The 26,290-nt window shown below is 50.5% G+C and overlaps 2 protein-coding genes across 5 annotated transcripts in view; one reads left to right on the forward strand and one right to left on the reverse strand.

The window, feature by feature from the left end:
• Window positions 1-118: 118 nt before the first annotated feature.
• Window positions 119-3,187, reverse strand: LOC112874694 (protein CHUP1, chloroplastic). The gene is made up of 5 exons (XM_025938172.1): window positions 2,380-3,187; window positions 1,101-1,417; window positions 862-973; window positions 594-725; window positions 119-508 (listed from the first exon to the last, which is right to left on the reverse strand). The coding sequence occupies exons 1-5, from the start codon at window positions 2,995-2,997 to the stop codon at window positions 434-436; spliced, it is 1,254 nt and encodes a 417-aa protein (XP_025793957.1). The 5' UTR covers window positions 2,998-3,187; the 3' UTR covers window positions 119-433.
• A 4,560-nt stretch (window positions 3,188-7,747) lies between these two features.
• The window catches only part of LOC112877290 (zinc finger MYM-type protein 1-like), a 47,419-nt gene continuing 28,876 nt past the window's right edge, over window positions 7,748-26,290 (forward strand). The window contains exons 1-6 of one of the 4 annotated variants that reach the window (XR_003225462.1): window positions 7,748-7,927; window positions 8,489-8,601; window positions 8,689-9,682; window positions 9,773-11,260; window positions 11,357-11,413; window positions 11,641-12,596. Coding sequence is in view for 1 of the 4 variants with exons in the window: in XM_025941536.1 (XP_025797321.1) it covers window positions 8,529-8,601; window positions 8,689-9,682; window positions 9,773-11,246 (2,541 nt within the window). In the remaining 3 variants the exon portion in view is untranslated. The other 3 variants (XR_003225463.1, XR_003225461.1, XM_025941536.1) reach the window with 3 other exon arrangements.

Raw genomic sequence — 26,290 nt, forward strand, 5'->3', positions numbered from 1 at the left:
GTACCTGGGGCAATTGCTTGATGGGAGTGTATCTTGCCCTCATTCATGTGATGAGTGCAGATTTAGGCAGCGATTATTCGTTTCTGATGCCTGCTTAGTTTTGTCGTGCGCAAATTTGTCTTGGATGATTCTGTGCTCGATCGTATGTTGGTCGACTAATTGTTTTGTACAGTACATAATAGCAAATGAGTACTACTATTGTTGGTCGAAATTTAGTTCGAACTCATATGTAAGATGCACTTAGAATTTCCAGAGCTTCAACTTGGATCCAGGAGATCAGCAACTGATGCCTAATAAATTATGCTTTATAAAATGCAGCATTATCCTTAAGATCTGATGGACTCCACTTGGATTGGAGCCAGCCTCGGCAAAACTTAATAATCTATGTGTGATCTCATCATCTCAATTTTTATTGAACGCGCATGAACTCAGATCACTCTGACTTGCTTGCATAAGCCTTTAATTCTTGAAATGCTTTCCGGCATCCTTCGTCGAAGCCACCTGCAAGCTGTCAATTTGTTTTGGTGCAACCAGTTAATTAGTTTTTTTTGCAAATGCCATTGCAAAGTAATTTGTAATTGGAAATAAGTTACCTGATGTATGCGGAAGGCAAAGCGGACACCTTGCAGAAGGAGCTCCTCATCATTTGCAAATGGATCTGACTTCAGTGTGTTCACAATGCGGTTCATGTACTCTTTTGCAAGCTTCAAGGAAGCCATCTTTAGCTGTTCAAAGTAGGATGGGCATGCACCATGTGTCTATTAGCGGGACTCAAGACTTTGTGTAACTAAGCGTCTCTTCTTTGTTGTGAGTTGTGACAAAACATACTGTGAACAATGTTGGGAGTTTAGGAATACGTACATGGTTTATGATTCCGGAGTCGAGCATCCATTCCCACGGGATCTTCAGATCCTTGTATCTTCCACTTGCACTGTCCCTTATTCGTTCAGTGTTATGAATACCTTGTTCAATTCTACAACAAGGGAAATCACAATTAGGTGAATGCTGATTACTTAATTTAGTATCATGCAGCAGAATTAAAGCAAAGTAGGGATGCTACAATTTCTATTATGTTAAATACATTCCACTCATCTACTCACTTATCCTGCAGAGCTTGCATGCGCTTGAGAGCCATAGGTGTAGCCACTCTCCTGTCATCATGGAAGGATGATGCTTCTGATTCTAGGTTCTTCAGATCTCGATAAGTGAATGCTGCTTCTCTCATGGCATCTGCTTTCTTCTCGGGCCAGTTAGGAAAGTGTTTGAGCACTGCTCTTTCATCCACAAGGTATGACAACTCCCCATCAAGCCACTTCACAAACTCTTCAACATCAGCTATCTCTCTGTATGCTGCATTCTGAACTTCACTCGCGAGGAAGTTCACAAAGTCGCCCTGATTTTCTACATCTGATTTAATCTGTTGGAATGGAAATTATAAGGGGGTGGCTTAGTTCCGAAAACAGTGTGATAGGGGAAATCATTGACACAAAAAACAGTTTTGACCATTGACATGACACCCAAAAAACAGCTTTGACCATTACTTTATATTCTAACATATTTCCCGAGTAAAACTAAGTATTGTGAAAATATTTTCCTAGATAAACACGCACATATCATATCATGACCCAAATAATCATTAAGATACCATAGCAAAGTCTCAAAGTTTTGACTGCATGCATTTCAAAATGTTTCTATTACTTAGTGCCATATGAAAAATACTAAAGCATGACTTAAGTTCTGCACCCAGTACAAACCATTGTCTACCATTCATATTTAACTTGTAGTGGTAACAACACAAAAATTGCAAAGTTCTTTTTTGTTTCCGCATGATATTAGAATTACTTTAAAAACCAAATAGACATGATGTACGTAGATACATTTATAAATGGTTTGTCTAGTGAAGGGTTAACTTAAAAACTCTGAAAACTATCTGTCAGCTACCAAGATAGGCCAAGGCAGGGGTATCAGTAGTCTATCTCTGAACTGAAATGGTTGTACCCGAGTCTCTATACAAGGTGATAACTCATTCTGAATCAAACAAAATGTTGGCTGCTCTCAAAGTAACACGTCAATGGAAAGAGAACATATGATATATTCTGATGATCAGGCTTTGAACAGTGAAGGAATACTTTTTGCAAGAAACAGACGTGCCTTGAGATATTCAGAAATTGATTTGTTGGTTGTGAGTTCTTCTCTGATATCTCTAATCCAATAAAGAACTGATAGCTAATGCCTTGGCAGAAACATTGTCCAAATCACTTCTTGCAAACTTTTATTTTAAAAATACTAGAAGGACAAAAGGGAATCAGTGGATAAGCAGAAGGCTATGTTATGCATCAATATGCTCGAAAATGGGAGAAAAAAATTATATGTACTTACAGCTAAAACATAAGCTGATTTGTTCTCAATCTCCCCAATCATCTCTCTGCTGTTAGTTGTTGCTGGAATTGCCACGGATCCAGACTTTGCATCATTTTTGCCTTCACGCCGCACGAACGATCGGTACAACTCGACTACCTCTGGCACCCTTTGTATCGCCTTTGCGCTTCTCTGCAATTTGGAAGGTGGTGGAGGTGGTGGTGGAGGAGGGGTCATGCATCCTTCCTTTTTCACATTTGTATTTGGCTGGATGCATGTCGGACTGGGTGGTGGATTTGGAACCCTTGGTGCCCTTGATCTCACTAGCGTTGCCCTCGGGAATTGCTGCCTGGTGTGGTACAATGAGCTGTTGAGATCTACGGCTTCCTTTGCATCATCGTTGCTCTGGACAAACTGCTTTTCCTTGGAATAGCTGATGCTGGTTGCAGAATTCTCCAGCTTCTTCCATAGCATCCTCTTATCAGTATACTGCCCTTCGAGAGATGAGACCTGACCTTTTAATCGGCTCACTTGGTATCTCAGCTGCTTGTTCTCCTCTTCCAGAGCACGATTTCTCTCGATCAGGCCATGGAGCTTGCTTCTCAGAAGTGCGACACATGCATCGCCCTCCCTCATCATCTCTTTCTCATCAGAGAAGATGAAGTTACAGTATGGTGGTATTGGATCCTCTCACTATATATGTCTCCTACCTCCTCACTCATCTAGTATTAGCATTAAAGGTGATGTTTTATAAGTGAGGTGTTGTATCTTTGTTTGAGCCTGGTCTAGAGAAACTTACAAATGTGCAAGCAAGAATGGGTGGAGCATTGAGTTTGGTGGGAGCTGTTGCTGGGCTAATTACTTGTCCTTAAAGTGATTGCTATGGGGTAGCCGACTTGTCTGTGGAACTTCCCTAAATTAAAATGCAGTCATTACTTGCATTATTTTCTCACATTTCCTCTGTGCCATTTCGATCATTTGAATTGAATCACCCCAGTTTGATTCCTGGATTCAAGTTGAATTTGAGTTCACTTAGCGGGTGCTTTTGAGTTCATTTGAAAACTACTTTGGTATCTCCTTCTTTCTTATTTTTCTTTGTTTTCTAGTGTTTGGTGTCTCCTTTCCTTTTTTTTCATTTTTTTCTAGTCTCGATTATTTCTCGGAAATCATGCTGCTTTCTTGATTCCAACGGTTGATTAATTCTGACTTGCAAAGCTTGATTGTAAGCTTTCTTCTGTCTCAAGTTGTGTAAAAGGAGTTCGATGGAGCTCCTTTACCAGCCAGAGCGAGGTAGGCAAGTAAAATTTTTAAATCATAGGAAGGAAAAGAAATAAAGGGAAAGCCGACCAAAACAGAGAATAAAAGGGAAATGAATTCAGAATGTGTTTACCTTCTAAGACACATGAAAATGATCCATCCCTTCAGGTTGTCGGTTGCGCACATCGTAGAAGTAATGTTTATAATTTCTGAACTATAGTTGTTATTGCAGCTACAGCAAGCCTTGCAGAAATAATCCTTCTGATTTCTGAAGATCCATTGCTTTGAGAAAAAAATGATGATTCAAATAGACTTTTTCATTTGGTACCAGAAGAAAGGTAAGTATAATGCCCATGTCACTGTCAGTGGGTTTATGGAGGGAAATGGCAACATGGATTGGTGTCCCTACATATTAAGGTTCTGAAACTGTTGCCACAGGTGGCAACATGGAAAGAAGTGCAGTGTAAGCAGAGCTGACAGCAAGAAGTTTCGCTCTGTAACATGGTGCGCAGGTTCTAATTTAAAGTTCCCTGATGCGTAGGGAATAGCTGAGATATTGGAGGAGTCCATTGATTTCATTGTCTCAGGTTCCAGAGTTAAGATGTGCATACGTAGTATATATCAATACTTGACACCCAGAAGAAGAGATTGTGTAACCATTTACCAAGCTCTACGCGTCTCCTCCATATTTTTCCCTTCGGAATTGGTTGGCCAAACTGCCGGACATTTGATGTATGGCGCGTGGACCATGAAAGATGCTTCATCATGATCTGTGTATGGACCTCCTGAATGCATCTGCCACTGTGCTTAAAGATTAATCGGCAGTGTCACACATAAATGTGAGGAACAACGCCGCCTAGCTGCAGACAATGAAGCTGTACCAGGGAGTGATCATTGCAAATTGCAATCATTTTCAGTCCAATGCACATTAAAGTTCCACAGATTGATGAGAAGATGCACAGCGCTTTCATGAATTTGTGCTAAGCTGGCATCTGAATTTCTGCTACCGGATTCCGACAAACATGTGCCAATTAGTACGCTGTTTATCATCTATACTAGTTTCACAACTCATCTGAAACCAACAGTTAACAACATGAGCAACACAACTTGTGGTGTTTTGCAGGCACGGATGGGAGAACATTCACAACCCGGAGCTGATTCAGGCGGCCCTCAAGCCGGGCCGCCAAACATCCGGTACAATGCGGCACGCCACTTTTCTCTTCCTTGAACAAACGTTTCGCCGGAACATCATTGCGTCAGTGAAGGCAACCTCATACTTGCCGCGGTGAAAGTGGGTTTCACTCCAGCCATCCGCGTTGCCGCGCTGCACCGCCGTGTAGAAAAATCCGGGCAACGTGCGCGTCGGCGTCAGCCTTTTCTGGTGTGAATCTTTTGGGCGGTGCTTGATCCGACGTTTTGGAATGGCCCTTTCGTTGTCGGTCGTACACAAAATGGAGCCGATTTCGTCGCTCGAGCTGACGCCCTTGTTGAATGGCAAGATCAGCCCGGGCCTCCGGCTCCGTTTGGTGAGTGATCCCATCACACCGTTCAGATCACAAATAGCAGCAGGTTCAGACCAGAGGGCAGAGGACAGGTCCATTTTTTCACCCGAAACTACCAAGCTGTTTACAATGTTTTGCACAGGCTGGGTAAATTGGTAATGAGAACAGGATAGGGGTACGATCGTACTAGGGCAGTACTAGAAGTGAGCTAAAAACAGTTTGTTGGAACCACTTGCTTCACCAACAGACACCAGCGTTGAATGTTCAATGGAGGCTACACCGGCGTAGCAGGGCCCAAAGAAACCCCGGTGTTGGCCAGGTACATTGTGCTGGACCCAAGCAATACCTATTCCTCCCCAGTCCTGCACCTAACCTGCCGTTCTTCGATTCCACGTTACTGTTCTCATCCAGAGGTCTGCCTTTTCCGCTCCAGCAATTCCACATGCCATCAGAGTTATCGACCGTGCTGCCTTGCCGACATTCGCACGGTACATAGAATCTGGAAGCTTCAGCCCTGGTCTGGTCTCAGAGCTACTATAGTAGATCAAACTGGTACGGTGCATTCAGGGGCTTAGGGCCACCTGCAGTGTCTGAAAGATGTAGAACCCTATACCAGTCGGGGTGAAGATGTCCTGGCCCCGATGGCCAAACAAGACCGTGACTTGAGAATCAAGAGGGGGAGTACTGGAGGCTGCAGCCGTAGGTGTGCGTTGCTCCAGGACGCACAGGTCTAACTGGAATTTGGTGTTGCCGGTCTACTCTTAATGGAACCGAGGCGAGTTTGGTGGCCTCCCCCTCCCCGCCGCTGGTCCTGACGACGGCAGGAAAAGGGGAGGCGATGTGCCGCCGTCCGTCGCGCTCGCCGAGCGGGACCGGCCGTCCACGGGGCGTAGCGCACACGCACGGCCGACGTGGGGAAGACAGCGACCCCGCGCAGGCGGGCACGGGGCACCACGGCGTCCTCCTCCAGTCCTCGACGCCACGGCCAGTGTGGCTGCCGCGGCCATTGGCCACCGACACCGGCGTGATCGATCGGCTCCATCGCGTGACGTTTCGCCCAGGTTCTCACGCCCAATGCTATACGCACGACGGAGCTGAGTGTTCCGGCTCACGTACGGCCAGTGGCCCAGTGCATCGCGTGATGATGTGATCCGTCTTCCTTGTTCCATCATGGCTTCGGGAGGGCGTGCGGTTTCCAGGAAAATAGTCTAGTACTACGTGCGGAAGAAGCGGCAGGCGGCAGCGGAGCGAGCGGGGTCGGGTAAAGCCCCTCTCAAGGCTGTGGGCCGGCCGGCCCAGATCTTTCAATCAGTACTACGCGGCCCGTACGGATACACCTGGAATATGGCAGCCCGGCATAACTTTCCAAGGTTGGGCTGGATTCAAGCTTTCAGTTTCAGGGGTCCAGGCCCACCAGCTGGCCCGTCTGTCCCAGGCTCCCCACTCCCCACCCCCAAACCCCCAGCACGCAGCGTCAGGTGCCTGAATAAATTGGAGAGAGTTCTCACTGCACTGGAGTGCACATGAGAATTTGATTTGCCAGGTCCTTGTCTCCTCTACTAGACTCTCGTGCAGGGAGGGACTATGGTGGGGTGAATCCCAGGAGTTCTAGATTTCCTGAAGTATGATGGAGCGTACCCCAAGACTAAGGAGCTGTTCGTTTCCTGCTATCTAAACTTTAGACCCATCACATCAAAGAGAATCTTGTTATTTAGAAGTATTAAATAAAATCTGTTTATAAAACATTTTGCACAGCTAGGTGCTAATTCGCGAGACAAATTTAATGAGCCTAATTAATCCATAATTTGCTACAGTGATGCTACAATAATTATTCGCTAATCATGGACTAGTATACCTCACTAGATTCGTCTCGCGAATTAGCACTAGGGTTCTGCAATTAGTTTTGTAATTAGACTTTATTTAATACTTCTAAATGATAAGATTCTTTTTGATGTGACTCCTCCAACACATGCTAGCATACTCCGGGCTATGATTCCGCGTCAGTGGCACTAACGAGACTGATCTGTGCAAGTGCTGGCTCTGACGGACTGACGCCACTGTGTCGCGGTCTCACACCAGAAAACAAACAAAAAAAAGACCCCGCAACCCATCTGGATCGAGCTGCCAATGCAAATCTATGGTCGCCCTGGTCCAGGGGCGGAGGGCCCAGTGTGGCGAGGTGTGGCGTTCGCCACACCTCGGCCCGGCCCAAGCGGGAATACCCCGGTCCCCGGCCCAATTAAAATGTGTAACCAGTAACCCTATGCAGCTATCCCAATCCCCATTCCCCAGTCCCGCCTCCCGCCTCCCGCCGTCCCGCGCTCCCGCGGCCGCCGGCCCCGCGCCGCCGCCGGCCCCGCGCCGCCGCCGCAGGCCCCGCGCGCCGCCGGCCCCGTGCGCCCTCCGCCTGCGCGCCGCCGGCCACGCGCGCCGCACTGCCCCGCGCGCCGGCCGCCCGGCCCCGCCTGCGCGCTGCCGGCCGCCCGGCCCCGCGAGCTGCACTGCCCCCGCCTGCGCGCCGCACTGCCCCCGCCTGCGCGCTGCCGGCCCCGCGCGCCGCACTGCCCCCGCGGCCCCGCCTGCGCGCTGCCGGCCGCCCGGCCCCGCGCGCCGCACTGCCGCTGTGCGCCTGTGCCGCAGGCCCCGCGCGGCCGCGCGCCGCCGGCCCCGCGCGCTGCAGGGCTGCAGGCCCCGCGCGCCGCAGGCCCCGCCGCCGGCCCCGCGCGCCTCCGCCTACGCGCGCGCCGCTTCCAGGGAGGACCGGACGAGCCTACCAAGGCTGCTATTTGCAGTGCATCAAAAACATCTCTGTAAGACTGTAACTCTTGTGGAAAATGGAGCATAGTGATTCGGGTTCAGTCATTTCTACAAGCGTGATGGCGTGATGCGTGCACTAGTAGCATTACCTACTTCCTAGCCCGCCCGGCCCCGCGCTAGCTTTGGCAAGGCAATTTGTTTTACCAAATTACCACCACTGTAGTGTACTTTGTAAATTAAATTTAGCGTTTTCTGATGGGTTGTGCTTATTAATTTCTACAGAGCTGTGACCGATTATTTTCACGTTTAATATACATCTTTCTATGCTAGTTTACTAGGCTTGAATTAACCATTTTTACCTGAATATGGTGTGAAAATGAATTGTAGTGCTAAAGTTCTTGACTTCAGTTTGGTAGGAGCAGGTTAGGGACTTTTCAGTATGGTGGCACTATCATTTTTCTAGCTATTTCTTTTGTGCTGCAGTACCTCGGTATTTTCTCCACTATATAGATTTTTCTTTACCATGTTAGGGTTATAAATAAAAATTGTTGCGCTCGAATGCTCGATCTAGCTTGAATATTGTGTTTATTGCGTTGTATATTGGAATGTTTCAGATAAGCCCCGCGCGCCGCCCCGGATCAGAAAGTAATTAGCATGTTGCCACTCGATGGTGATGCTTCCAATCCAAGCTCTAGCAGAAAAGGGAAAAGAAAGGCACAAGAAAGAGGTGAGAGAACTAGTATTTTTTGGGTGTTGTATAGGATTGGGAAGTTAAGCTAATTTACTTTAATATGAATTTGACTATTTATTTCAGATCTAAAGAGCTATTTTAGTCCATTCGTATCCAGTAGCATAAACCCAAGCACTCATGGAAGTGAAGTTGGTAATGCCATAATAGAGGAGGAAGAGGTGGTGGAAACTCATTTGGAGGACACCAATACCATAGACCAACAGCCAGGTAGCAATGAAAATGATCAAAATGATCAAGGTACAATAACTGAGTTCAATCCGGATTATATCATTTCTGATCCGGGGCTTCGGATTCCAATTGAGCAATTTAGTCCTAATATTAGAGATGAAATTAGGAGGGCTTTCATGGAACGAGGTCCAACTCAACCTAGTAGTCATGTTTTTCCTAGAGGACAAGATAAAAGGCGCTTTCGAAAAGAATGGTTTGAGAAATATAATTGGCTGGAATATAGCTTGGTGAATGATAAGGCTTATTGCTTTTGTTGTTATCTTTTTAGAAGAGTTGGTGTAGATGATGATAAATTTGGTTATGAGGCATTTACAAAAGAAGGCTTTAGGCAATGGAAGAATGCCTACTTAGCACTCCCTAAACATGTTGGTGGCCCTAATAGTGCTCATAATAGATCAAGAGCGGCATTTGATGATTTTGATAATCAAAGGGCAAGTGTAAAGGAGAAAATTGTAGTTCATACCAAAGAGGCACAAAAGAAGTATGAAACCCGTGTAGATACATCTTTGGCTATTGTAAGTTATATTGCCTTGCAAGGTGAACCGTTCCGTGGACATGATGAATCAGAAACTTCATTGAACAAAGGCAACTTTCTAGAATTTCTTGATTGGTACAAACTAAGAAATGAGGAAGTGAGGCAGGCATTTGAATTTGCTTGTCCTAAAAATGCTAAAATGACTTCTGGAACAATTCAGAAAGAACTTGCCGAGTGTTGTGCTCAAGCGGTTACCAAAGTCATAAAAGAAGAGATGAGTGGTTGTTTATTCTCTATTCTTGTTGATGAATCTCGTGATATATCAGTCAAAGAGCAAATGGCCATAATAGTCAGGTAAACATCCGCTTTTATATCTTGTATTCTTGTTGAATGTTGATGAATCTTGTTATAATATTTCTAAATATTGTGAGTTTCTTTATATAGGTATGTGAATAAAAAGGGGCAAGTAGTTGAAAGATTTTTGGGTATCAAGCATGTCAAGCTAACTACATCAGAAGCATTAAAGAGAGCAATAGTGGAGGTTCTTAGTGCCCATGGTTTAACTATTGCAAAAATACGAGGCCAAGGGTATGATGGAGCTTCTAATATGAGAGGTGAATTCAATGGTGTTCAAAAACTAATTCGTGATGAGAACCCATATGCTTTTTATATCCATTGCTTTGCTCACCAATTGCAGTTGGTAGTTGTTTCGGTTTCAAAGTGTTGTTCATCTATAGAGGATTTCTTTGACTATGTGGATATGATTGTGAGCAGCACTAGTGCATCTTGTAAGAGGAAGGATTTATTGATTGATAGTCATCATACAATTGTTTTGAATAAGTTGGACAGTGGAGATATTTTATCAGGTAGAGGACAAAATCAAGAAACATCATTGCCTAGGCCTGGAGATACAAGATGGGGATCTCACTACAGGACATTGCTTCGTATTGAAACAATGTGGGACTCAATAATAGAAGTTCTGCAAGTGGTGCATGATGAGGAACGTAATCCATCAAGGGCAGGGGGGTTGGTGCCTATTATGGAGTCTTTCAGCTTTGTGTTTATCATGAAGATGATGTTACAGATCCTTCGCATAACAAATGAGCTATCTCATCTATTGCAGAAGAAGGATCAAAATATTGTTGAGGCCATGTCTTTGGTTATTGACGTGAAAACACGTTTGAACAATTTGAGAAGCGAAGGTTATGAGCCACTACTTGAAGAAGTCAAAACATTTTGCCAAGAGAATGATATCCTAATACCAAATATGGAAGATAGTGTACCAAGATTTGGTAGATCAAGGAAAGGAGGGAGAAACAACATCACTCAAGATCATTACTTTCGTGTTGATACCTTCTTTGCTACCATAGATGCTATCACAACAGAGTTTGATCATCGATTCAATGAGGTATCATCGGAATTACTTACTTGCTTTGCTTGCCTTGATCCTAGAGATTCGTTCTCTAACTTTGATGTGAATAAACTTGCTCGCCTCACGGATATATATTTGGATGATTTTTCTTTTGATGACCGGAAAAGAATAAGAGACCAGTTAGAAACCTTCATTATTCATGTTAGAAGAGTTGAGGCATTCAGAGCTTGTTATGACCTTGCAAGCCTAGCAATGAAAATGGTTGAACTTAAGAGGCATGAAATATTTCCCTTGGTTTATCGCCTAATTGAGCTGGCATTGCTGCTACCAGTAGCAACTGCATCAGTTGAAAGAGCATTTTCAGCCATGAAGATTATTAAAACTGAGTTGCGGAACAAGATGTCTGATGGTTGGCTTAATGACTTGATGGTGGTGTATATTGAGCGGGAGATATTTAAAGGAATTGATCTTGAATCTATCAAGAAGGCTTTTCAGAAGAAAAAAGATAGAAATATGCAATTGCCAAAGTCTCCTAGACGCAACTAATAATAAATATACCGGTATAACTCTATACTCTAATTGTGTATCTTGTATTACATTTAATATTTTAACTCGAATATTTCGTTACTAATTTATGTTGTCTCTTTGTTTGACAGCTTCTTTGGTCCAATTGTTGATTTGATGCGTACTTTACGTATTTTTCTTCATTTGAGGTACTTCTGAACCATATTTTTATCGTGAACCTTTATTTCCGTATAATATTTGAACATAATCTAGTAATCCACCGCCAGTCCGCCAGTCCGCAGCCGTAGGCTCCCGCCCCGCAGCCCCGCAGGCCCCGCGCCCGCCGCCCCGCAGCCCCGTCCGCCACACCTAAAATTTTCGGCGTCCTCCGCCACTGCCCTGGTCGGTCGAAACTAACGCAACAACGTACGTGCAGCGTGTATGAAACCGAGCCGTACCAACTGCCTACGGTTTACGTCCGACGATCGTCGGCTAGCCCCCTGGGTTTGACCTTCCGCGTTGACTCGTGCACGAGTTGGCCAGCTCCGGTGCGCTACATGCATGTTGGCGCGTCTCGTGCATTGGAAACCGGCCTTCACTCCGGCGAGTACTGCATACTCCTCCGTTGGACTGCGGTGGCAGGAGATCGTGCGGATAAGCTGATCAATGATTTTATCGTTCTCTGTGCTGGTTCTACCGTAAAGCTTATGCTCCGGTCATACATGACGAAATTAAGAAGCAGGTCCCACTATATTCTACGGCTGGCAACGTAATTAAGAAGCAGGATTGTCTTTCGCATGGGTGGACCACCACACGACGATCACTGACGGCATCCCGAACAATAATAATTAGTATGGACTCTTCATTTGTTTCGTTCTAATGAGATCAGATTATTTGCTTCTAGGAGTTTTGGCTCTGTAATCACTCGCAATTGGAAATGGAACTATCAGCGCACGTGTTGGTCGCGACGACGCCAGCTTATTGGTCAGTCGTTTCTTGCGGACTGCTAGCTGCGCTGCGATCCTTTTTCCTCTCCGAGAACACGATTTTGCGTGTGGCACGCGACGCTCCTGCCGGTCCAGATCCAGCCGATCCAACCGAAACCGGCGCACCGCGACGTGGTTTCGCAACCGCTGTCGCTGCTTTCTCTGCAGCGGGTTCGGTCGTGGCTGCGCTAGCTCCCAAATTGCCGTCCCATCGAGAGCCGCCAAACGCTAGGCCGGCCATCGCGTAGGGGCACAGTCCTCGACACGGCTCGTCGCCGTAGAGCTCACAACGGTGAACTGTGAGCTCATCGAAGGCGTCGTCCTTGGAACGGCTCCACCGCTGATGGGACGGGCGTTTTCGGGTAGCGACGGGGGAAAACGCCTTGGGGTTAAAACGCTGGATTCTAGCATAAAGTGTATATATTTGATTTTTTTATATGTGCTAAAATTTTAATGCAAAGATAAAAGGGTATTTTTGTAATTCTGGAAAATTTAGGTCATTTGGTGCAAAATGGGTGAGAATGGGAGGCAAAATCAAATTATGTAAAGGGTTATTTTGCAAGAAGCAAGTACTTACTTTTAAACCACAAGTAGAAGTGAAACTACCCTAAGGATTCAATTGGAGTGTAGATTTTAAATAGGATTTCTCCGAAGTTTAAAGCTTTGCCAAGTTTTAAATTAGATTCAAATCTTTAACTCTTTTGAAATTAAATCTTAAAGCAAGGTTGTAGATCTTGCTGAGCTCTACACTTTTGCTTTTGGGCACATTTTCGTTTGAGCTATGGTTCGAAAGTTAATTTGGCTTTACAGTGGAGTCCCTGCACTTTAGGAGAATTGCAACTTGGTCCTCTTTCGTCTACCTCTAGTCCTCCTCTCTCTGTTTCTCTCTGCGCCGCCCCGCTGCCTTCGCCGGCCATGTGCCCGAGCCCCAGCTGCCCCGCGCAGCCTCTCTTCGCGCCACGTGCCGCTCCAGCACCGCGCCCGCTGTCAGACCCGGGGCCACCGGGCTGGGCACGTTACGAAGTTTAAGAGATTAAGCCCGTCTTGTCTCTTATTTGTTTTGTTTATCTCTTATTTATCCCGTTTAAATAGGAGATAGAGCTAACCAACACAGAGAGGATCTACTCGAGATCAGTTCTGGTGTGATCCCTCGGAGGGGGTTGGTTAGCATCTTTGTAACTCTGACCTCTCGGATATATAAGGGAGGTCAGGGACCCCCCTCAAAACAGAAGATCATTAGGTCATTCTATACAGAAGGCAATACAAACCATACAGGACGTAGGGTGTTACGCTCCGTGCGGCCCGAACCTGTCTAAGTTTTGTGTTCCTTGCACCTTCGAGTTCCTGATCTCGGCGTCCCCTCACCCAAAACTTACCACCTTGGGTATACCCCACGGTGGGCAGCCGGTTAAACACCGACAGCTGGCGCGCCAGGTAGGGGGTGCGCGTCGAAGATCCACCGGCGAGCTCGATGGCATCGTTTAGATTCATCAGGTCAGTTCCCTCTCAGGGTACGACGTTCGTTTTTGGTTCATGGGTCTGCATCGCAGATGGTGCGGGCAGTTTCCGGCGATTCCTCGTCGACATGAAGCCAAAAACCTCCGCTGCGGATCTCCGCAGCGACCTTGACAAGTTCGTCGACGGGCTCGACAACTTGCCGCTCCACGCTTCCGCAGCACAGATCGAGTTGGAGTCCGATCTAGCTTCGACTTCTTCTGGTGTTGTGGCAACTCCCCCTGGTTTGGATTCGTTTCAATCTAGGGACCAGCACAACCGATGTCAACTCGGTCTGTGCGATTTGGCCACTAACCTTCAGGAGGCCCACGACTCTGGGTCCCTCTCCATGTCTGAGAAGGACCTGGACTTGTTACTCCAGACCGGAAAGCTTGAGGCCACCGCGTGTCGGGGGGCTTCGGGTTGTTCCGGTACCGGTGATCTGGTGGTCACCCCCCTGCCGGAGGGGCACGTGGTGTACTGGAGGGGCATGACGCTCCCCAAACTACTCGAGGCAGAGGGCCGACTCGTGGCCCACCTCGAGCCCTTGCCTTTTCAAGAAGGCAGGCCGTTGGCCACCGAGGCTGAGGGGTCGACCGAACTAGTCGACGAAAGTTCTCATGAGCTTTCCTCCCGCCAGGTGCTGATGGCCGAAGAAGGCGAGGACGATGGGGATTTTCCCATCGACAACTTTGAAGCGGTCTCCGAGGATGAGATCACAGCCAACGTCGGCGACGAAAATGACGCCGATCGTGAAGCGCGGAGGGCCAGAAACAGGGCCCGCACAATCCGGCGGAGGAGGGCCAATGAGCGTAGGAGATCTATGCATCGTGAGCTTGATCCTGAGTTCGCCGCCGTCAGCGAACGGGGGTTTCGGACTCCGGTGGCCAACATCGCCAGGGTTACGGCCATCCTCGAGCGCAGCCATGACCCGGAGGTACGTCAAGCACTCTTGTACGCGCAGAGAGCTTGGATCCAGTTGGATCAACACAACCCGGCGCTTACCATCAGGGAGGAGCGCGTGGGTGAAAGTCGAAGTCAGAACCACAGCCGAGCGGCTGGCGGCTGTCCTCGACGTCAACCCAGCAACGACAACGCTTGCGGGAGCCAGACCCCTGGCGGGAGGCAGCAGCCACCGCAAGGGGGTCAGCCACGACAAGCCCATCATCGACTCCCTCCGGAGGATCTGCGCCAACACATCAATGAAGGCCGCGATGCGCGCACCGTGATTTCTTCCAGGCGCAAGACCCGTGAAGAAGTCGAGAATGAAGGTACTGATTGTAGCGATCGATTTCCTGCTTTTTCTGCTCGTTTCAGCAGCTACAAGTACCCGGAGGGCTTCAAGCCGATCGGCATCACCAAGTACGACGGCAAGCAGGCTCCCCAGCAGTGGCTTCGTTGCTACTCTACGGCCATTGACGTCGCGGGGGGCTCAAATATCACCAAAGTCGTCTACTTCCCGATGGCTTTGGACCCTGCGCCGCTCACTTGGCTGGAGAGCCTCGGCAGCAACACAATTGACTCCTGGGAACGGCTTAAGAAAGTCTTCATCGACAATTTCCAGGGAGCGATCGCTCGTGCAGGAACTCGACATGATCTTGCCCAGTGCAAGCAAGAACGCAACGAGCTCCTGCGATCCTACACGCGTCGCTTCTTCGACGTCCGCGCCACTATCGCGAACATCTCGGAAGAAGACATCATCGACTGTTTCTACAACGGCATCACCGACCCCAGCATCTACAGGGATTTCGGGCGGAACAGGCCAAAGACTGTTGCGGGCCTTCGTGACATGATGCACGATTGGTCCGAACAAGAGGAGAAGATGCGGGAGCGGTTCCCGCGGCGTCAAGATAATAATTTGCGGCGCTCAAACGACAACCGCAACGACACAAGCCAGCGGGACTTTTCGGGTTCACTCCGAAAACGAAAGCCAGATAATGTTATCGCGGCTATCGATCGTCCTTCGCGGGGCAAGAAGTCGACGACGCAGGAGGAGTTCGAGAAGCTCCTGCAGAAGAAGTGCCCATGGCATCCGGGCGCTAGCCACGCCGCCATTGACTGCTACCACCTTCGGAGGACGTTCAGTAACACCGGTGGTGGAAAGAAGAATAAGAAGCCTGCCGACAAAGAACCCGAGGATGACGATCACGACGACCAGGGGCGTAATCCGAAGTTTCAGGATGCCTCGAAGGTCGTCAACATTATCTTCGGCGGTGATGAGGATTTCGGTTCCAGGAGGGACCAGAAGCTGCTTCTTCGTGAGATCTTGTCCGTCGAGCCGGCGGTACCACGGCCGCTCCGTTGGTCGGAGGTCCCCATCTCGTTCTCTCGCGACGATCAATGGACGAGCTTCTCGGAGCCCGGTAAGTTCCCATTGGTTCTGAATCCCGTGGTGGCGGAGGTCAAGCTCACCAAGGTCCTCATCGATGGCGGAAGCGGGCTCAATCTCATCTTCGTCAGTACTTTGAAGAAGATGGGCCTGGATTTCAAGGATATGCTGGTGCCCAGCAAGTCTCCCTTCTACGGGATCGTCCCAGGTAATGCGGCGCACCCGCTTGGCACGGTGGTCCTCCCAGTCACCTTTGGCACGCGGGAGAATTATCGTTCCGAGTTTATCAAGTTTGAGGTGGCTACTTTTGATTCCTCTTACCATGCAATATTGGGTCGTCCGGCACTAGCTAAGTTCATGGCAGTGCCGCACTATGTTTATCTGCTTCTTAAGATGCCAGGACTCGGTGGAGTGCTCACCCTCCGAGGCGACTTGAAGAAGTCATATGACTGCAACCAGGAGGCGATCCAATATGCTTCGACTACTCGTGTGCCAGATGCTTCGGGAGAAGTACTCGCGGCCGCGCAGCAGCTTTCCCAGTCTGGGCTGGAAATTCCCTCCAAGAAGGCCAGCAAGTCAAGCATCCAGTCGACTGATGGCGTGGCCCTCAAGTCGATCCAGCTCCAGGAGGGAGATCCGTCTAAGACCGCCGTCATTGGCGCGGGCTTAGGCGATAAATAGGAACTCGCACTCGTCAGCTTTCTTCGGGCTAACCGAGACATATTCGCATGGATACCTGCGGACATGCCAGGGGTGCCCAGGGAGTTGATCGAGCATGCTTTGAATGTAGACCCGAAGGCCACGCCCAAAAAGCAACGCCTCCGGAGGTTTGCCCACGACAAGCGTGAGGCCATCAAACGGGAGATCGCTAAACTTCTCGCGGCTGGATTCATTAAAGAAATAATCCATCCAGAGTGGGTAGCGAATCCCGTTCTTGTAAAGAAAAAAAATAATGAATGGAGAATGTGTGTCGACTACACTGATCTCAACAAGCATTGCCCAAAAGATCATTTTGGGCTGCCGCGTATTGACCAAGTTGTCGACTCAACAGCCGGCTGCGTCCTTCTTTGTTTCCTTGATTGTTACTCAGGCTATCACCAGATCGCGCTTAAGGAGGAGGACCAAATCAAGACTGCCTTCATCACCCCGTACGGGACCTACGCTTACAAAACAATGTCCTTCGGGTTGAAGAATGCGGGAGCAACTTACCAACGCGCGATCCAGATGTGTTTCGCGGATCAGCTGCACCGGAACGTCGAGGCCTACGTGGACGACATGGTCATCAAGACCAGGGAGTCCGATAACTTGATCACAGATCTGGAAGAAACTTTTAGCAGTCTGCGCAGATATCGGTGGAAACTCAATCCCACCAAATGCGTTTTTGGAGTACCTTCAGGGAAACTGCTCGGGTTCATTGTTAGCAACCGGGGCATCGAAGCCAACCCTGTAAAGATCACGGCCATCACTGATATGGAGGCTCCGGCCACAGTCAAGGATGTGCAGAAGCTGACAGGTTGTATGGCGGCCTTGAATAGGTTCATCTCCCGACTCGGGGAGAGAGGACTACCTTTCTTCAAGCTCCTAAAACGCCAAGACAGATTCCAATGGACGGAGGAGGCCGAGCGGGCCCTACAAGACCTGAAAATTCATCTCCAGTCGCCTCCGATCCTCACCGCTCCGCTACCAGAAGAGGACCTACTACTCTACATTGCGGCAACAACCCATGTTGTCAGCAGCGCTATTGTAGTCGAGCGAGGTGAAGAAGGCCATGCGTTTGGAGTGCAGAGGCCCGTCTACTTCGTCAGCGAGGTCCTCTCCGAGTCAAAGGTACGGTACCCAGCAGTTCAAAAGCTCTTATATGCAATTTTAATCACATCAAGGAAGTTGCGCCATTACTTTGACGACTACAAGATCACTGTGGTTACGGATTTCCCGCTGGCGGATATTCTTCATAATCAAGATGCCACGGGACGCATATCTAAGTGGGCAGTAGAACTGGGGGCTCTGTTAATCGACTTCAAGCCATGCACTGCAATCAAGTCACAGGCTCTAGTCGACTTCATGGCTGAATGGAGGGAGAATCAAGTCCCAACCCCAGTGGACAAGCCAGAGCACTGGACCATGTACTTTGATGGATCCCTCAAGCTCGACGGCGGGGGTGCTGGTGTCTTGCTTATCTCCTCACGAGGTGAGCAGTTGAAATACGTCCTTCAGATCCTGTGGGCGGTATCCAACAATGAAGCCGAGTATGAAGCCTTGCTTCACGGGCTTCGTTTGGCAATATCACTAGGGATCAAGCGACTACTTGTATATGGCGACTCTCTTCTTGTCGTTCAGCAGGTCAATAAGGAATGGGATTGCAACAAGGAGACGATGGAGGCATACGTTCAGGAAGTACGCAAGCTGGAAAGCAAGTTCTCCGGCTTGGAGGTCCACCATGTGCTACGAGAACACAACGTTGGTGCAGATATCCTGTCCAAACTGGGGTCAACACGCGCTCAAGTCCCACCGGGAGTCTTCGTCCAGGAGCTCGCTCAGCCATCCATCAAGCCTTCTCCGCCGGTAACCATCGACTCGGGTCCCCAACAACCCGACCGAGAGGTTCTGATGCTGGGGGAGGATTGGCGAGCAGCCTTCATCTACTTCATTCAAGACCAATGGCTACCGGCGGGAATCGACGCCAAGAGCGCAGAAGCGGCACGCATCTCGCGAAGGAGCAAGGGCTTCGCCCTGGTCAAAGGCAAGCTCTACAGGCGTGGCGCTCGGTCAGGAGTTCTCATGAAGTGCGTCACGAAGGAGGACGGTCACGACATACTGCTGGAGATTCACGAAGGCGTCTGCGGCAACCATGCGGCATCAAGAACGCTGGTTGGGAAAGCGTACAGGGCTGGTTTCTGGTGGCCCACCGCAGTCACCGACGCGGAGGATCTCGTGCGCAGGTGCCAAAATTGTCAATTCTTCGGCAAACAGACACATGTTCCGGCCCATAGCCTCATCACTATACCGCCATCTTGGCCGTTCGCTTGTTGGAGTCTCGACATGATCGGGCCCTTCACGACGGCGCCAGGCGGTTTTACCCATGTGCTGGTGGCTATCGACAAGTTTACGAAGTGGATCGAGTACAAGCCAATCGCCAAGCTCACACCAGATCGGGTTGTTGATTTCATCTCAGATATCTTGTACCGTTTTGGTTTCCCCAACACCATCATCACGGACTTGGGGTCAAATTTCACGGCCAACCAGTTCTGGGAATTCTGCGAGAATGCCTGCATCGAAGTTAAGTATGTCTCAGTTGCTCACCCGCGGGCCAATGGACAAGTCGAGTGGGCGAACGGCTTGATAATCGACGGCCTCAAGAAGCGGCTATATGACGAGAACAGCAAGAAGGGAGGAAAATGGGTACTTGAGCTGCCGCATGTAGTCTGGGGGCTTCGGACTCAGCCGTCCCAAGCCACAGGCCAAACACCTTTCTTCCTCGTATATGGATCCGAAGCCATTTTACCAGCCGATATCATGTGGAAGTCCCCGAGAGTCGAAATGTACAATGAAGGCGAGGCGGACGAGGCGCGGCAGTTAGAGCTCGACTCTGTAGAGGAAGCTCGTTGCACCGCTCTTGTCCAGTCAGCCCGGTACCTACAGGGGATCCGCCGATACCATGATCGCAACGTCAAGGAGCGGTCATTCAGTGTTGACGACTTGGTCTTGCGTCGTATCCAGGACGAATCTGGCCTACACAAGCTCAACTCAAGGTGGGAGGGCCCGTTCGTCGTCAAGCAGGTCACACGGCCAGGGTCGTATTGACTACAGTGCCCCGAAGGCCAGGACATCCCAAATTCCTGGAACGTCCAACACCTGCGTAAGTTCTACCCGTAAGCAAATGCCCGGTGATATCCGAATTCCCCGGGGGCTTGAAGATCTCCTTTCCTCGATTCATATTGGAGGCTTCGAGCCACAATATTCGGGTTGAACACTCCTTCTCCGGCGACAACAACCACGGCCACGGGCGAAACTCTCGTGTAAGCTGGCTACTCGTCGTGACTAAAGTTATGACTACATTCACAACTTATCGACTTCATTTTTTGTCGAACCACCCGCTCCGGCTAAATCTCCTCGATATATCGAGTTCCGCCACGACCTTAGGTGGTCGCACGCGACTGAAGTCGCGCCTTGTCCAACTCAGTTGATCCGCTCGACTGGCTAAAAAACAGCGCGTTGGAAAGGCTCGCATAAAGAGCCACCTCGACTACATCATGAGTGGCTGCACTCAGAACAGTCATGTTTTTGCCAAAAGAATGGCCAAAACGCGGCAACGACCGCACCTGCTCCTAACAAGCTCGATCCATCCGCCCGGGTCTCACCCAGCTTACGGAGCACGCTCATAAGCACGAGCGTTTTCGACTACAATCAGAGTCACCGCACTCGAGCTAGTCCTAACTTTTCGCCCTACGCACGGCACCCCCGCGACGATGCTCACGTTCTTCCCTAACAGGTCTAGACCCGCTCGATTGAGTTGTGGCTACTCTGTTAGACGAATTCTAGCTGCCCTTCGGGTCGTTGCACCCAAGGACGCGTCTCTACTTGAGTCTCGTAAGCCTGGATCCCAATTCAGCTAAGACATGCAAACAAGTAGAGATGTCAAGGGAAGCATTTACATAAGAGAATGATTAAGTGTCTCATACACCCTAATCCTGCAGTACATTATGTACAATCTATTCTGCTACAGGTTGGGCCTCTTGCAGGTACTCCTCGAACCGCTCGTCCGAGCAGTCCGCCGCCATCCCCTACGCGAAGATGCTCAGTTGCGCGGTCGGCACGAAGGACTTGACGTACGCAAGGGCGTTGCTTACGCAAGCGACTGGAGCTTCGGATAAGAACTTGAGCATCTTTTTCGGGGCTTCACGGAGCCGTCCCAGCAGGGGCCGCGGGCCGGCCTCGCCTTCTTCGGGCGGGTCCACCATGTCCACCAGTTCCTGGGCGGCTCCCTGGAGGTCCTCCAGCTCCTTGCGCCGCTGCTCGTCCCTCTCGCCCAGCGCTTTGACTTGCTGAAGGCAGTCGACGAACTGACGTTCAGTGTCGTCGATCACCTTCTGCAGCCTTTCGACTTCATCTGTACGACGATACAGCATATTCTTCACGTCAGTAAGCAGCTCCTCTTTGTGTTTTATTACTTTCCTAAGCTCTGTGGTAAAGATGTTTCAGCAAGCAAGTGAAATCACTAAGGACAAGTACTCGAGGGAAGCGAGGGCCTACCTTGATGCGCCTTCTTTTCCGCCTTGAGCTGGTCCTGGTACTCTGCTTGTTGCTCCTTGAGCCGTTGTTGGAGCTCGGAGTTGGCCTCTTCAAGGTTCTTCAGGTCATTCTTGAGCAGCCAGGTCTCTCGAGTCCTTTCCTGCTTCAGCATATCAAGCTCGCGCTGCAGATAGCAGTTCTTCGTCTTCTCCTCGGAGATGCGCTTGTGCAGGGCACCTAACTCCCGCGCGTCACTCACAACCGAGCGGAGTTTCTCCGATTTCTTCTGGGATTTGGTAATCACATGCTGCGCCAAAGGAGGAGAATGAGTACTAAACAACTCACCAATGCACATACCCGGGACTTTACGCGAGTACTACCATGGAGAAGTCGTATAACTCCTTGAAGGTGCTCTTGAAGGTCTTCAGGTTCTCGGCCGTTAGCAGAGGATCATCCACCAGGTCGGTGGTGATGATGTTCTGGTACCCTGGCCCGGTCCTCAGCACCTCACGAGGACTCTCCGAGGGCCCGGCGGCATCCTCGGACGGTGGCGGCTGGACACCTGCAAGCATACGACATAGTCACCACATTGTCCCGGACCCTGGCTCCAAGCCGCGGGCGGGTAAGCGCGTACCTGTACCACTGGTAGGAGCGGCACCAGGGGCCACGACTTGTTCCTCGCCACTGAGCCCGGCTCCCTGTTGCCGGGACCCGGGAGGCGGCAAGTTGGGGAGCCCCGCATCCGCTTCCGGGGCCACGACCTGTTCATCGCCACCGGGCCCGGCTCCTCCTTGTCGGGGCTCGGGAGGCGGCAAGTCGGAGAGCCCCGCATCTGCCCCAGGGGCCACCTCTGCGGGTACAGGCCCCCCAGGTGCCGAGGGCTCGGGGGCTGCTGCGGCTGAGGCAGGCGCTGCAGCCCTGCCCGGTTCCAGCTGGAGTTGCACCGCACTTGCAGCCCTGGCGACATCGACAACATGGTTATTCACGCAGGCGCGGCCAAGCTTTTCAAGCGATCGAAGCAAAACTCACAGTGTCGACTTCTTCTTGGCAGCCTTCTTCACCCGCCAGGCCCGACGGGGGACGCCCGCCGCGGATGGAGGGGTCTGATCGGCCGATGGAGGGGTCCCCGCCACGGCGATGGTCACCGTCGTGGCGGCAGAAGGGCCCGCCTCCACCCCTTCGGGCTCCGTCCCGGGCGGCGGAGCAGGGAGGCTGCAAGGGGACGCTGTCAGTTCTCAGCACCATGGAAACTTTGGAATTGGCCAACACAGTAATTCCGTACCTGGAGGACTCGACTTCTTGAGCCTTGCGTTTGCGCACCTGGCGCTGGCCCTTCGGCACCGGTGGCAGAGCGCCGGTCAACTCCACGCTCTGATCGGAGGAGTTGTCCCCGTGCAGCTCCCCCACGGTCCCTTCACTCGCCTGCGAGCCCACGCACCCGGTGGACTCGCTGCTGCCTTGAACTGCAGCATGGCGAGCCGCCTTGGTGGCAACGGCGGCAACAGGGCGCGGGCCTCCCTCGGCTTCTTCCCCCGCTGGCAAGGCCCCGCGTTCGGTGGCATCGTTGCGGCTCTGGATCGCAGCAAGGCGAGCTTTCTTGGCCGCCGTAACTGCAGAAGGAAGAAGGTGATACGCTCGGGGGAGGTCCGGCTGCGGCGGGTAGCTGCAGTACAGTTCCGAGTGTCCCTGCGGAAAGTCCCTCAGTTCAGTATCGGCGCATTAGTCGATTTCTTCGGCAACAAGAAGTCGAGCACTTACCGGCGGGGGCGGATGTTGCGCGGAGTACAGGGTGGGCACGTACGGCACGGTGTTCACGTCCAGCAGCACCCGCTGAACCCGCTGGAGCGCGATTTCATCTGGCACCTCTTCTGTGCACATGCGAGAAGGGTCAGCAGGGCCGGTGTACTCGAAGCCCAGGCAACATCTCTGTTGGATGGGTTGGACGCGGCGCTTGTAAAAGGAGAACATGACGGAGGCGCCGGTCACCCCCTCCTTCTTCAGTGCGTCGATGGCCTCCAGCAGCTCCTTGACTTGGATCATTTCCATGCCGGAGGGTTCAAGGTTCCATTCCCCCCTCACCACGGGCGGTTTGCTCGACTTCGTCGGCAGGGGGGGCGCATGGTTCTCGATGTAAAACCAGAGGTTTTTCCACCCAGGAAGGTTGGAGGGGAATTTATATGCAAGGTATTTTTCGCCGGCCTGCTGTCGCAGTTGGATACCGGCGCCCCCTACCACAGCGAGTTTTTTCGTGGTCGGTTGGGGTTTCAAGCGGAAAAGGAAGCGGAATAGATCCCAGTGGGGCTCAATTCCGAGAAATGCTTCACAAAAGTGGATGAAAATGGAGATGTGGCAGATGGAATTCGGGTTGAGTTGATGGAGCTCAAGCCCGTAGTAGTAAAGAAGGCCGCGGAAGAAAGAACAAGTGGGGAGGGCCAATCCCCGTTCGGCAAAATGGTAGAATGTGACGATTTCGTCGACATTCTCCATGGGGAACGGTTCACGGAAAGAGGGGCGCCAATTGACGAGATTTTTCTCTTGCATCAACCCCTCGGAAACAAGTTTTTTCAGATTGTTGAGGGAGCACTTACTGTGTGTCCACTCCACGGTTGTTGGTTCCGCATCCTTCTTCACTCCCTAGATCTCCGACTTCTTGGACGTCATCTCCGATGCGCCGGCCACGAGATGCTCGGGGGCTGCGGGGAGAGGGGCGGGGAGGTCGGGGTGGGAGCTCTTTTTGGGGGAAGGCGGCGGCGCTTGGTTTGGATTGGGGAATTTGGTGGTTCTCGATGGAATGCAGATTGAAAGCGTGGTTTTTCCCTCCAGTTATCGCGGGGTTAAATAACCAGCGGAGTGGGGGAAAATTACTGTTCTGAAGGTCAAGCGCCGTTTCGTGGGCTATTCCGAAGACGAGGGGTCATTTGGTGGTTTGATTAGATTGCATATTTGATTAATCATTTTTTCAGGGCTAATTAGCCCGGAAAAAGGGGTTTTTCGAATCTTTGGTCTAATTACATCATTTGTACCATCCCTTCGTTCTCCTCATTAACGTGTCATTATTTAGCCTGTATGCCACGATTTTTGGACCCTTATCTCCAAACTTTGTGGGATTTGGATTCAAGGCTCGGGGGCTGCGGGGTACGTGGCATCGACTACTTATTTTTCAAATTTCTTTGAAGGGTAAGGAAGACTACTGACAAGCGGGACCCTCAGCCTGATTCTCCGATTCAACCTAAGGCTCGGGGGCTACTCCATATGGAGTGCGATTTTGCAATCGCACGCCATATCAGAAATAAAATTCGGGGCATGAGCACCTCATAGCTTCGATGCAGCCAAGCAAGTACTCGAAGAAGGACTTCAGGACGAATCGTCAGAAAGAAGTCGAAGACTGCGTCGAAAGTACTCGATAAGCCTGCAGTGCTCAGCTACGAAGAGCTCGGGGGCTTGTCAGACCCGGGCCACCGGGCTGGGCACGTTACGAAGTTTAAGAGATTAAGCCCGTCTTGTCTCTTATTTGTTTTGTTTATCTCTTGTTTATCCCGTTTAAATAGGAGATAGAGCTAACCAACACAGAGAGGATCTACTCGAGATCAGTTCTGGTGTGATCCCTCGGAGGGGGTTGGTTAGCATCTTTGTAACTCTGACCTCTCGGATATATAAGGGAGGTCAGGGATCCCCCTCAAAACAGAAGATCATTAGGTCATTCTATACAGAAGGCAATACAAACCATACAGGACGTAGGGTGTTACGCTCCGTGCGGCCCGAACCTGTCTAAGTTTTGTGTTCCTTGCACCTTCGAGTTCCTGATCTCGGCGTCCCCTCACCCAAAACTTACCACCTTGGGTATACCCCACGGTGGGCAGCCGGTTAAACACCGACACCCGCCGCTCCCCACCCCGCGCTAGCCCTCTCCTTGCTCCTCCACATCGCGCCATCGTCACCTGAGCCGCCACGCGCGCCGCCGAACTTGCTAGCAGCTGCTCCACCTGCGCCGTGCTCCTCTTGGCCTTAAGCTCGCCCAGGAGTCCCTCTCGACTTCTTTTACACACTCCACTGCATCACATTGCCTCTCCTTTCTTCCTCTGCTCAAGTACTCTCGCCGGAGCTCCGCCGCTGCCTCGGCTCGCCGTCGATAGCCGCCCCTGCCGCCTCCCACCCCTTGATCCAGTGCTCCAGCAGCACCCCCGCCACCCACTGATGCTCACAGGCCTGCCCAATTTCGCTCTCCCGCACTAGATCGACCAGACCACCGCGCCGGTGAGCTCAAGCTTCCGCCGCCGCTCGGTCTCGCCCTCGTCCCGACGATCCACTGCCTCTCAGCCCCCGCCAAGCACACCACCAGCACCACATCACCCCGAGGAAGCTTCCTAGCTTACTTCCCCGCCGCCCTCTTGCCCTCCGGCCACCGAAACGCCACCGTTGTCCCTCGGAGCACTGCCGCCCGCCCCTGTTCGCCGTCGACACGCCGCCACAGTCCCTCTCTTCCCCAACACCGGCCACCCCGTGACCGCCGTGAGCTCCTGAATCTTTTCCCCACTTTTCCCTCGCCGCCGGTGAGCCCCTTCATCGGAATTTGATCACCACCGATCGGCATCCCTGTGTAGCCCGGCCAAGGATCCAGTTGCAAGTATTTAAAACTTTCCAAGGGCCTTTCTGTGGAAAATCAGAACCTCCCATCTCAAATCAGCCAACTTTGAAAATTCATAGGAAATTGTAGAAAAATCCAAAAATGGTCAAACCAGTTTTGTTTACTCCAAAAAGTCTAACTCTACAACTTTTGTTACTGGAGTTCAGTTTGAAACAAAATATTTTTAAAGTTATTTAAAAGATTAGCAAAAGGGTATCTTATGTGTAACTTTTGCATGCTTGCTCTGTTGCTTGTGATTTTTGGTGTGTAGCCTGTGTTAGGGTATGAGTAAGATTGTGTGTAAATCTCACTTATATTACTGAACCCTAGCTTGAAATAGATTAAACTTATGCAAATCAAGATTGAATTGGTTAAAATTATTCAAGCCTGTTACTAAGATTTTCATGCTTAGATCTTTTTACCA

Source organism: Panicum hallii, chromosome 9 (genome assembly GCF_002211085.1).
Source record: "Panicum hallii strain FIL2 chromosome 9, PHallii_v3.1, whole genome shotgun sequence".
Classification (NCBI taxonomy): Eukaryota; Viridiplantae; Streptophyta; class Magnoliopsida; order Poales; family Poaceae; genus Panicum; species Panicum hallii.